General features: G+C 37.9%; 1 protein-coding gene across 2 annotated transcripts in view; it reads right to left on the bottom strand.

The window, feature by feature from the left end:
* The window catches only part of opcml (opioid binding protein/cell adhesion molecule-like), a 335,923-nt gene that overhangs the window by 93,894 nt on the left and 229,193 nt on the right, over positions 1–12,836 (bottom strand). For both annotated transcript variants that reach the window (XM_069165045.1, XM_069165044.1), the window contains one exon: positions 11,910–12,145. In XM_069165045.1, the coding sequence (XP_069021146.1) occupies positions 11,910–12,145 (236 nt within the window). The remainder of the gene's footprint in view (positions 1–11,909; positions 12,146–12,836) is intronic.

Below are 12,836 nucleotides of genomic sequence, written 5' to 3'. Positions count from 1 at the left end.
GTCCTCTCGTAGTTGTTTTGTTGTGGTTCTGACAAACGAGGCCAATTTTCCTCAGTGCCCTGCAGCCAAAGCAACTTGAAAATCCTTTCATAAAGTTGAACATTTTGCTGCTCAGTGACCAGTACATGAGATAGAGCTGCCTATACTGACTGTGCTGCTCTTACAAGACCCTTCTCATGCACCAGAGAAACCGATGTACATGTCAATACAGCTGCTTACCTTTCCAACAAGTTTGAACTAGTTGTGGATACTGGCTCTACCGTGTCTATTTTGCCATACCACACTTGAAAAGTACTTTAGTGTCACACCGCTGGTCTTACCTACTTATCATCTGGTGAACTACACAGAGAAAATAATCTCTGTGCTTAGCTGCCTACACATAACAATGAATAGAGGGGCTTTAACTTCCTCAACCAAGTTATATTGAGTGATGACCTTTCTCTTAGGAAGGGATCTCATTGTTTCCTTATACATTTGCATTGAAGGCGCCACCGTCCGTCCTCCACCTACTGCTTCACCTGCTCCTGTGACGACTTCTGAAAGTATGATTTTACGCTGCTTTGCCTGCAGATGGAAAGTAGTGTTTCTTTTTGACAACAACTTCACCTGTTGAATTTCACAGCATTCTATTCTTTGGCCAAATCTACAGAAATGTCACTGCGGTAAGACTCAGTAGTAACTAGAAATACCAACACTTGAGATATTGGATCTCTTCAAGTGTTTAGATTAACCTTGATGGACCTCTTCAACTGTTCAGATTAACCCTGATGGTTTTAGCTGTCTGATGGTCTTGTTTTGCTGTGATGAGTGAGCAGTGTTATAATACTTAATGGTCTTTTTGAATTAGCATAGAAGCTTGAAGAGCTGATCTGGCAACAAAGGGAATAACTAAAAAATTCCATCCAATAGTTATATTGATATTTTGGTCGAGATTAAATTGGTGGACTGACATTGTCATCCCTAGAGTCTAATTGTTATCATTTGTTTCAGAGCTGTATTATTCACATTTTGGCAAGACTCAGTCTGAAATGAGAGCACTTAACACTCTTAACAAAGGAAAATAAAACAGCTTAATTTGGTCAGATAGTGACCTTTATCAGGACTGCTTACCTTAATTGCCACTTATGTTTCACATTACAGCAAATTGAAAGCACGAGTAGACAAAAAGTAGCGCACAGTACATTGCAGTGGATACTCTTCATGCAGCTGTCCTTGTTTGTGCAGTCTTGTGCTTGTTTCGTAGGAGCTGCATGTTTCTACTCTGAGGTTAGTGGCTCCTCATCTCTTGTGTCTCTATGCACCGAACAGTCTGGGCTGATGGCTGCCCACCACGACAAAAACATTTACTTTTAATGGAGATGGCTCGGATTGCAAAAGTACTTTTTAATCCACTTTGGAATCAGAATGGGCAGCACAGGCTTCTGCCACATAACAATATGATGGTGCCTCATCCAGAATATAACATATTTTAATAATGATATAAATATTGCAATTAAACCAGAAAACCTTTTACATTTCAGATCAAATGTATCAATACAATTCTGCAATTGAGTCTAATAAAACATTCATGACTTTAAACTTTCAAAAACCGCAATGTTAGGATCATTTATCATCATTAATTAACCTGACAGAAGATTAGATCGTATCTAAACAGCAGGCTAATCATTCAAATATCTGTGAGGTGCATGTAATTCTTAATGTGTTGAGTCATTTTATTGATTCCTAAAGTCTGGGATCTTCCACAGCTATAAAGATCTACCTCTGATGAATATGAATACCATTAACAAGAGATAATAGGCAAGAACCTCCAGTAAGAAAGTAAAAGCTTTTTGTTTGTTGTTGTTGTTAAAATATAAATCTAATCAATACTTTTGAATTGATGTACTTGTAATTTTCAGATTTCCAGTATTAAATGTTTGTTTATATGTGGGGTGTTGTTTTTTTGTTTTTGTTTTTTTTATAAATTGTTGAAAGTGAAAAAATAACAACAAAACACAACAACACAATAAAGACCTAACAATAAGAACAAAAATCATGATATAAATGTTATAATTTTCTGATGACATTAAATCTGATGTATGAAGACTTTAACTTTAACCTACTATTTAGCATTTCTAAATAGTATATACAGAAGCTGTTTATGGCTCATCACAATACAAGCAGATTTAGATGTTTGTTGATGCATTTCTCACCAGTTAAACCTTCTTATCTAAGCACCAAAAGTAGAGACTGCTGTATAAACAGCTGTAATAAATACAAAACTATAATTGTTGATAAAAACTTCAAAACACTTAAAATATTCTTATTCCTGATGTGTGGTGATTAAGGATAACACAGTATATGTGCATTAGTTGGGCCCTTTTCAAGCATATCTCTGCTAAATAAAAAAAGGTTTCAGACAATTTACCCCACAAATGTATTCTAATTTTAGATGTGACACCTTTGAAATAAAATGAAACAAAAACTCAACAATGTGTTGACGAGTTCCTGAAGAGAAACCCAAGACCAATTACAACAAAACACCAACTTGCCTTTGTTTTAAAGAAATACTAAATAATCCAGTGTGTGTGATGCTCAGGAACTAATTTTACCTGTCTCTACTGATTGATATTGACTGAAGGAGGACAATAAAGATTGGCACCAGTGACAGTCTTTTCCCAACACAGCTAATGTTGGAGGAGTTTCTTTACATATAGAGTGAAACCGTGTTGCTAAAAATAAAAGCGTTGCACCTGAGGGATCTTAATGCAATGAGTCAAAATCACCATCACTTCAGTCAGTTTGTTAACTGTTTGATTGTAATTATGATAAATTACATCACTCTCTCCATCTTTATCATTCAGAAAATCTGATCAGCACATTCAAGTCATACTAAAATGGCAGGTTTCATTTTTAGGGTGTTAGCAGCAGCTCTATCAAATTAGCAAAGGACTAAAAGGTGAATCACTGTTCTGCTGTATTACAATTGAGATGTTATTGATAACTTTTCTTAGCAAATAACATCAGTGCTCATTGGAGTTAATAACCCTGCTTCTAACAGCTGCTCACCACTTAAACTAGACTTGCTGAAATCAAATTATCCTTTGACAGCCAATGATAATAGCTCTCCCCATGTGCTTAAAAGCATCAAATTCAAAGCCATTTTACCATGTACAGAGCTTAATATGTAATGTACTGTTTTTTGTTAGCAACCACAAGATCAGTGTGTATCCAAGTACACTTGTTGTTTCTGTACTTAAAGTTGCAGCCCATCATGACCAAAAAGTTTGGATTAAGTGGAATATTGATGAGGGGAGTGAGGCAGTTCACTGTGTGCCCCTAAGCAACCCATGAAATGTGTACTATATGCATGTCTTTTTCAACAAGCTGAGCCAGTCACACTGCACAAAGGGCTCATCAAGTTGACAGGAAAGACCAGGCCAGGGCCTCGAAGAAGAAAAATCATATTTTTTTCAGCAATGTTCCAAGCTGCAAAATACAGTAATTAGCATTACACATCTGCAGCTACACTTTTAATTTATGCACATTTATTTTCACTGCCAGTGATTCATATTATGTATAGTCAGTGACATCGCATAGAAATTGTAATACAACCCTTATCATTCATTGTCATGTCTGTACGAAAAAACAAATTGAAATATTTAAGAAATCATTGGAGAAAGTCTGCAGAATCTGAAACATGAATTACTGTGAAGCTTTCACTTTGATAATTTACATTATTTACATCACAGTTTCCCAAGTCTTCATTTGACCTTTGGGGTCAAAAGTGAAAGGCCATTTTACTGTGACCCCTACAATAAGTAAGGCTTATTGCAGTTCTGTACTTAATTATAAAACAAATGCAGCCCAGTCTGTTACAGAATACAAGTAACAAAATAAAATTCATGAAATCTAACAGCATTATATATTGATAAACAAAACAGATTACATTATACCCTAATCCGATCACTCTCAAACTGACTGCTCTTAATACAGGATTAATGTTAAATAAAGACTCATTAAACTTTTCTGAAGTTGATGATGGTTTACTTCCATCAGTAAAACGGATCAGGACACTACAAAAAAAAAAAAAAAAAAAAAAAACCTTCAGTATTACTGACAAATTGAATGATATTGTACAAAACATAATCTACAATAAAACAGAGACATGTTATTGTTAAGAATTTATTTTTAGAACAAACTGTTTGAAAGGACTGTTTGAGATTACTTTTACACGATAGCCTGTCTGCGACAGACTGTCGCTCACAGCTGCAGTTTCCTTCACTGTGATGATAGTCTGCATACGCTGCTCGTATTAGCGTTCGCTCATCCACTTTGAAGGGCGGACCAATCAGCGACCAGTGTTGGTGGTTAAGCGCCTTGTCCTGCCCCTCCTTCACTGTGATTGGACGGCTGGTGACAGTGACGAGGGCAGCGCTAAACATTTTTAACTCTCAGTCTGTCAAACATCTACACGAGGATTGTGAATTTATCAATCTGATTATTTCTTTGTGTACGTTATTTTCAGCTGTTGTGCATACATACACTTAATATGGATCCTACTCAATGTTTTATAAATGAGGATCCTGGTGTGTTTGTCTCTGGTTGGTTCCTTTCCATTCCCTGTGTTCACCCAGCAGAGGTCCCCAGTTTTCCTCCATGTCCAGTCTCCTGCCTGTCATGCCCTCCTCACCTGCTGCCCGTTACTCAGGCTGGCTCACCTGCAATCAACTTGTAATCACTCCTACCATATATTCTCAATCCCAGTCAACATCTCGTTGTTCCTGGAGAACGAGTCAGCATCAGTTCTTTGCTCCCTTGTAGAAACATTTGTTTGAAGACCTCGAGTAAGATCCAGTTCTTCTTTAAATGTGTTTCCATGGACTCTGGATATGCTGTTTATACATGTAAACATATGTTATACCTCCCTGGACCTTGCACTGCTTCATTTTTTTGTAAGTAAAGTATTTTTTTGCTGTGCAGTGGGTCCTTCCACAACTCATTCATACTTAAAAAAAAAATAACACAGCAGTAATTTATCTGTAAAGGAGTCTGTATTTAGGATGAATTTATTTCAAATCAGTTTATTGATTTAATATGAGCACAACTATATTTGATCTATGTTCAATATCATTCAATTTATATGCCTCCAATGAAGAGTTGAATTGCGTTTATGCAAAACAGGAAGTTATACAAGAACAAATACATTTCCTGCAGATAAGCGGAGGGAGGCTGTATCTCAGTCGGTAGACTGGGTTGCACACTAATCGAAAGGTTGGTGGCTCGATCCCCAGCTCCTCCTGCCAATATGGCTAAGCGTCCTTGAGCAAGACACCGAACCCTAAATTGCTCCTGATGGTGTATCAGTATGTTGTAAGTCACTTTGGATAAAAGCGTCAGCTAAATGAATTGTAATGTAATATAATAAGCATCACACATTAGGCTCATAGTCCAAGCTAACTGGGGGCATGTTAATTGTCTACATCAGCTTGTATACAGCCTGCAGCTGTCTGGGTTTAGACAAATAACCTAGCAGGAGCAGCTCCTGAAACAAATGACTGTTGGGCCATGCTGCAGGCAGGGCACATCCAAAGCCTCAGGGCTGAATACATTGGGACTTTCATTTTGAAGCATGCATGCCTGAAGGAGGAACCACATTGGCCCGACCATCTCTGTTACCACTGGGAACTGTTTTGAAAGGAAGACGTCCTTGAATGTACAGCACAATAGGTAGTGAAGCAAAAATTAATCTGTAGGTAATTTTTCATTTAGTCATTTCTTCCCCAGCATAATCTTTTCATGGCGAGATGGAGCCTGTCCAAGCATGGACACAGGGTGAATAGTAAAACTTTTTACAAGCTGTTTCTCCATCACAAGGCTTCACAGACACAGATTATTCCATGAAGAGGTACTTTCCTCCATACCAAAGAAGAGATCTGACACACGGACAGTGGTTTTCAGCCAACCACTGAGCTACTCCATCATCACTCCCGGGAGTTCACTAAAGATAGGTGGTCAAAGAGGCTCTTTTGAAGAGTCTCAACTGATTGTTCTCATCATGAAAAGCATCACAGACCAATGACACAGACGTACTGCATGAAATGAACACTGTATGCATGCTGTGCCGAGCGTTTAAACCCAGCATGCACTTGAGGGAGCGGGACAAGTTCAGCTGTTACAGGCCAGCTGAGGAGAAAAAAGGGAAAAGTGATTTAAAAAAAAAAAATAAAAAAAAAAATAGTTTGTTTGTAAAGCTGTTGACAGGTGCCACTGGCTTCTCAAGCTATTTAAAGCATTCATGATAATGACAAGGATTATGCCTGTACTGGTGTCATAGCAGGCAGAATCTATTTCCAGCTATATATTTAGGTTTTAATACTGTCATTATTAATGCCATTATCTAGAATCAGATCACTGATGCAGCAGTCGAAGCAAAAGTAGCCCAGGTATCCTGATCAATAGTCACTTCTTGAAGCTCTTCTTAGGGTAGTCCAAGTGGATCTCAGGTCAGGAGGGATATATAATAGCTCCACCATAATGTTGGATCTGCCCTCTGGTCTTCTCCCATTTAGATACACCCAGACTAACTCCCCAGGGAGGTGTCCAGGAGGCTTCTTGGTCTGATGGTATCTCTTGGTATCTCATTGAATCACCGTATCACAGTGCAGATTTGTGTGCCCCAACGATTCTGGGATCTATGTTAAGAGCAGAAATTACTGGAAGGGCCTCTGATGACAAATGTGTCTCGGGTGAGGAACCAGACAAAATAGATTAACAATAAACCTTAATGGAGAAAACCCAAGAGGAACGAGCCACAGCACCCAGAGGAGGGAAACTGGGCACCCTGCTGGTGATGGTGACAACACAAAGAATTAGCCACCGTAGGCTGCAGATCACATGGTATCATGGAAGGTTGCAGCCGCAAAAAAATTGGAGTACTCAGTTGCCTTTTGAAAGAATGCATTTTAATGTTATTAATTACTATCAATGTTTTATTATTACGAAGATGACTGTAGTATTTCTGCTGTCAGAAATGAAAATGGGTTTTGTACCCTAATGGTTGAAATGCACTTATTGTAAGTCGCTTTGGATAAAAGTGTCAGCTAAATGAAATGTAATGTAAAAAAAATAAAAATAAATAAGGCTTTAAGTCAACAACTACTTAGACTAAAGCAGGACCACCTTTTTAGATTATTTCATTAAGTGTTCCAACTCAAAATGCAGTTACATTGTAGGTGGCTGCTTTAGTGTTTCAAGAACAGTCATGAAGCGGGAAACAGCAAGGCTCTTTGCTCACCAAACAAACAGAAGTCCAGTCCTTTAAAGTTGTGATGACAGTGTAACGACCACTTGATGTTGCCCCTGTCTAGTCCTTGAAATACGTACACTAGGCATTATAAAGCACTCCACAATACTTTTCTTTCTTGTAGTGTGGCTTAACTGCAGTCAGTACACTCCCTGTGTGCAGTCACCATGGAAGCAGATGCCCTATATTCCTCAGAGTATCAGCTGACAAGGTCACCGGGCTGATTGATGTTAGCCTCAAGAGTCCTTCTCTGTGTACAGGTTCTACACCAATCTCCATTTCTGAGGTACTAGAGAGGAGAGCGCCCGTGGGGACGAAAGGCTCCACTAACATACCCCATGGATTTCCTGATCTGTCTTTGCCATAAAGGTGGCTGCGTGTACTTGTATTAATTTGGAACTCCGGGGTTTGACATGAATCTGTGCACCTTCCAAAGAAACATCACAAAACTCTCACAAAGTATAGAAAGTTAGAGCAATTGTATGTTCACACTATATTTCAACATGTATGTCTTCAGTTTCCAATGGTGGGCCTATAAATGGTGGCAGCAAGGGGAATACATTCGCCCATCCATTTCACTGTTTGCCCGTCCGTCTACCCAAATATGTAGCAGCTTTGTCTAAATAAATATTAGAAATATCCAGTTTGCTTCACTACTCATTATGCATTACTCTCGTATACAAAAGTCACACAGAAACACAGAACAAAAGGCAGTGTGGGTGAATTACTATACTAGGTCCCTCTCCCTCCATCCATCATCCCCACTGCAACGTGTAATGTGAGAAAGGAAAACAAGTGTGCAACAAGGACTCATGGGAAGATCAGTGACAAAGTATTCTCCTGCATTGTATAAAAAAATAAAAATACTTTTCTATCTCTTCAAATGGAAGCCCTATTGTTTTTTTGTGCCAGGGGACACTCAATCTCAAACCCCTTCTGAAGGAGATTTTAATTCAAAACATGAGAGAACTGAGAAATATATTTTACAGCAGACTCACATTTGTATTAGCAATATTTATAATATTTTCTCAAACATCTGTTCTGTACTGTTCCAGGTTCTAGTTTAATTTTATACAGCCAAATTCAGTGTGAATACAACACAGATTGTTTTTATTTATATTAATATGAAGAAAAAAAATTACGCTTCCTATTTGGATGTTTTATGCTTCAACTAAGCATAAATACTTAGATTACTTTTTTTTTTTTTTTTTTTAAATATGTAATTAGGGATGGCAGTCAATTAATCAATCATTGGTTAACAGCTAATACATGAACTGAGAATGCAGAAAATGAGAGACTCATACTATACACTGTCAGAGCTGCACTAATTAAACAGTGACTCCTGCAACACAAATGTGAATTACACTGAGTTGTTCTCTCGCAGCCATTTGGTTTTACTAGCTTTCCTGAGATTCATGCTGTTTCCAACTAGCAGCTTCAACAGATGAGCTGAGAGCTGATAGTAACACTGCATATACAGCACGATGCTAATGAGGTGAACAAGCAGAAGTTTCCAACAACAAAACAATGAAAACTTTGTGAACTTTTGAAGAAACCTTTTCCATTCTTTGAGGTTAATTTATGTACACTGCTGGAAGTGAAATGTATAAATATTTCCCTGTGCTGGTAAATTTGCAGTACAACTGTATCTTAACATCTGCTCCAACTGAGCACGTGCACTATAAACATAGGGAACAAGCAGCACTCGACTAATATTGCTAATATATTAAAATTAAACTAAGCAAAACCAGTGGGATTTAAGAAGAGACGAGTGTAATCAACTTTGTTTTTATTTTAACAGCTGCTTACTGTTTCTAACTTGTTTAGATTGTTTATTATGGAGTATTACATTATTCAAAAGGTGTGCTTAAAGAAAATGTTGTACCTGTAAACTTGTAAGCTTGCACATTTGGGTTTCTGTCTGAAAAACACTGTTTCCATTTCAGACTTGTACATTTTCTCTTACAGACTTTTGACAGTTTCAGTATGTGGCCATAGAAATACTATCATTTTAGTAAAAGACTCACCGTCAGTATAACTATGAGATGACAGAAATTCTGACTGATCAGCAACTTAGCAGCTGCTGCCGCCAATGGGGTTGGTTATGATGCTCAGTAAATCATGTGAGAGTTGACAGCTACCTGCTGCTAACGGGCCACTGCCCAGGAGCTCCCAGAGCCGAGAGGGAACTTCATATCAAATAACTTGATTAATCACAAATTTGTGCCTCTTGCGAAGTGACTCAAAATCACATTTAGAACCATTATCTTAGTTCACATTGAGCTGATTTGATGTAAAGTTTGTTTCATGAAATTTGTGTTTGAAGTTATCAGCACATAAAACAATATGACGTGCCATGCAGAAAGCTCACATTGTTCCATAATAGAAGTACGTAGCTGCAACCAACAACTGTTATCATAATCAATACATCTCACTTTCTTAAAAGTAAAAAACTAGAAGATTTTCATTTAAAGAAACGTCTTGAATCACTATCTATCACCGCTTCAGATAACACAATGGTGCTTGAGCTTGTCACACACTAATCAAAGCTCTTGCATTTGTTGCGTTGTGAATGGAACAAGCTGTGTGTAAGTGTGTGTGTGTGTGTGTGTGTGTGTGTGTGTGTGTGTGTGTGTGTGTGTGTGTGTGTGGCCACATTCCCGGGTAAAATCACAAGCATGGTACAATTAGTGATGTGTTTTCCATCACCCAGCAGTGGTTCTTCTGACACGGAGAGTCGGCGGAGCTCAACCTAAAAGGCTGGCTCTCCAACTGCCAACTAACATGACACAGGCAACACTGTTTGGACGTCTGTGAATTCAACCCTAAAAGAACAACTACAATTATCGCATGTCATCATACATGCTGCCAAGAGAGAACAAAATGAAGATGGTCTAGATTATAACTTCAATAATAGATCATCAGAAAATATTGTAATGCCATTATTATTCCATGATGCCTCAATTTGTTGTCGTACCAACAGTCAAAAGCTCCCAGTTTACCCTCATAGAAAACCAGGAAATGAGTAAATATTCCCATTTGACACACAAGTTAATTGAAAATATTTCCGATTGGATCAATTGAATAATTAGGAAATTAACTTATCATTTCAACTCTGAAATACTACTTAATTTTTAGGTGCCTGAGGAAATAATGATGCTTCCTTGTTGTGAGGATCAGTAGGAGCCAATAACACATTTTTTTCCCGGCTCATAAATGAATCCGGACACAGAACAAGATTATACTGTTTACAGGTACAAATGTAGAAATACGAAAAATACAAGGCTGCAGAAGTTTTGAATAATATTCCACAGTGAAGGTATTATTTTGTCGTTAAAATGTGAATTTTGTTTAATTCGATACATTTAAACTTCATGTGAGTTTGATTTTGAAGTAAAATAATTGGTCACTTGACACGGGGCATTAGACCAGGAGCTGTGTTTTGCCACCCTGGATATACTGTAAGACAGTGTTGGTGTCACACAATGCTGCAACAGGTGCATCCTTCCTTTGGTGTGAACAGCATAGATTCACTACCAGTGATTTGTTGGTGTATCAAAGCCCAGATTTGCATGTTCTGAAGATCTAGTGGGAGCTTTTAGTTATAAGTGAGAGCCTGCAGCATCACAGATGGTTGGGTTATTCAAGGTCAGGAAAAAGGACAGATAAGATCCATGGGAAAATACAATCAGAGACATGCTTCCTTGTCTGTGAGAGAATATGCTTGTCTATTGTTTGATTAAAACCACGGCCTGATGCTTCTCTGCATCAATTAAGAGTTAATGAGATATCATCATGAATTATACAGTCTGAAAAATACTCTGTTAATTACGATTTCATGAAAGCGAACATCAAGTTGAACCAGTTTTTGTGAAGATCACGTCAATTATTTTTCCTGAGCTGTGCAACTTCTTTCCAAAGGGGTAAAAAAATAAATAAAATAAAAAAAATAAAAAAATCGGTATTTCCTCTCAAAGAAACAAAAAAAAATAACATTATATTTTTGTCGGCTTGTGTTCAATTCTTAAATTATTCTTAAATGGTGAAGTCTGTGTCAACTCAGGGGTTGCCAGCAGTTCGTTTTTGATGTGGTGTATTCCCTTTGTGATTCTAGATCAGGTATCTGATATAACTACTTAATCTAATGTTTAATTATATGTCAATTTAGTGTAGCTACAGGATCCAGACCTCAAACACAGACTCCAGGCGGTGGTGCTAATTGTTTGTGGAAACTAACTGTGAAGGAAATTGATTTCATCATAAAAGATGACAAAAGTCTTGGCTCGGACAGTCTATTCAGTAAGACTTTACAATGAAACTGAGCCAAGACAGTTTTTCAAAGTACTGCAGCCTAAATCAATATCTATCAGCAATCTGAAATTAAATTGAGATTGAATCCCGGTTTCATCACCAGGTCTGATGCTCACTGAATTCAGTCTAATTACAGCATCCTCAAACACAAGAGTGGAGGTTTCGTATTTGATCTTAAGTCTGAAAATGAAAATGAAAATCCACACTACAAAGAAAACCCAACACTCGACATTGTTCCAGCACTGATCTTGTTTGACACCTTTGGTTATTTTTTTGCAGCTGAACAGAGCTGGCAGCAGCAGCAGCATCTTACCCTGTACGATGAGATGAACTTTTGTGGATTTTGGTTTCTTGTTTGTGAGGATGGAGCAGACATAGGGCCCTTCATCATGGATGTCGACATTTTGGATCTTGATGCTGTACTCTGTGACTGCTGTGTTTTCCATTAGGATGACGCGAGGATCCAGAGACCACTTCTCACTCCCTGCGAATAGAATGGTGGTGCGATTAAGCCACGCCACCCGGGAGACTTTGCTGTCTACGTTGCATCTGGTAAGAAGAAAGAAAGACAGAAAAATACATTAAAGTTTTAAATCTTCCACATAATGTTGTATCTTCGACCCAATGGGACATCTGACAAGAACACTGTTAAAACAATCTTTGAAGGGTGCTGTGAGAGCTAAAATGCTCCCCAGAAGGTACTAATGTGAGAGTAACAATACAGCAATGTCAAAATAATATATTACAAGTAAATGCACTGCATGAAAAATCCTACCTATATAAAAAATAATATGCCCTATTAATATAACTGCAGAAGGCTACAATTTAAAGGTGCCATATTGTATAAATTTAGATTTACATTTATTTTATTTTATTATAAAACTTACTCTGGGTGCAAATTAAATACTGTGAAAGTCTCAAAATGTTCATTGAAAAATGCACACAGCTCGTATCAAGTGACTGAAGCGTTTGTGATGTCACAACATCATCTTTCCATTTTGGAAATGGATGGCAACAAGCAGCCTGACACTAAATTGGTGTGCAAAAGATGAAACCTCAGCGGAGCTCTACACTGCTCACACACGTGGCATCCCTCTTTTAGCTGGTGCTGATCATTACAGTCGCTAGGTAAAATGACAAACAGCTGCTCAAATCAAATTCTGTCACTTTATTTGATGACAAGCTAAACTGAAATGAAACTAGTAGTTGGTTAAGTTGTGCCAAAGTCAGTACACTGTTA

Source organism: Embiotoca jacksoni, unplaced genomic scaffold (assembly GCF_022577435.1).
Source record: "Embiotoca jacksoni isolate LCO1_2020_lvr unplaced genomic scaffold, fEmbJac1.0.p SCAF_33, whole genome shotgun sequence".
Taxonomy (NCBI): domain Eukaryota; kingdom Metazoa; phylum Chordata; class Actinopteri; family Embiotocidae; genus Embiotoca; species Embiotoca jacksoni.
Note: the sequence above shows the minus strand (reverse complement) of the source record. Positions and strands in the feature narration are given on the sequence as shown.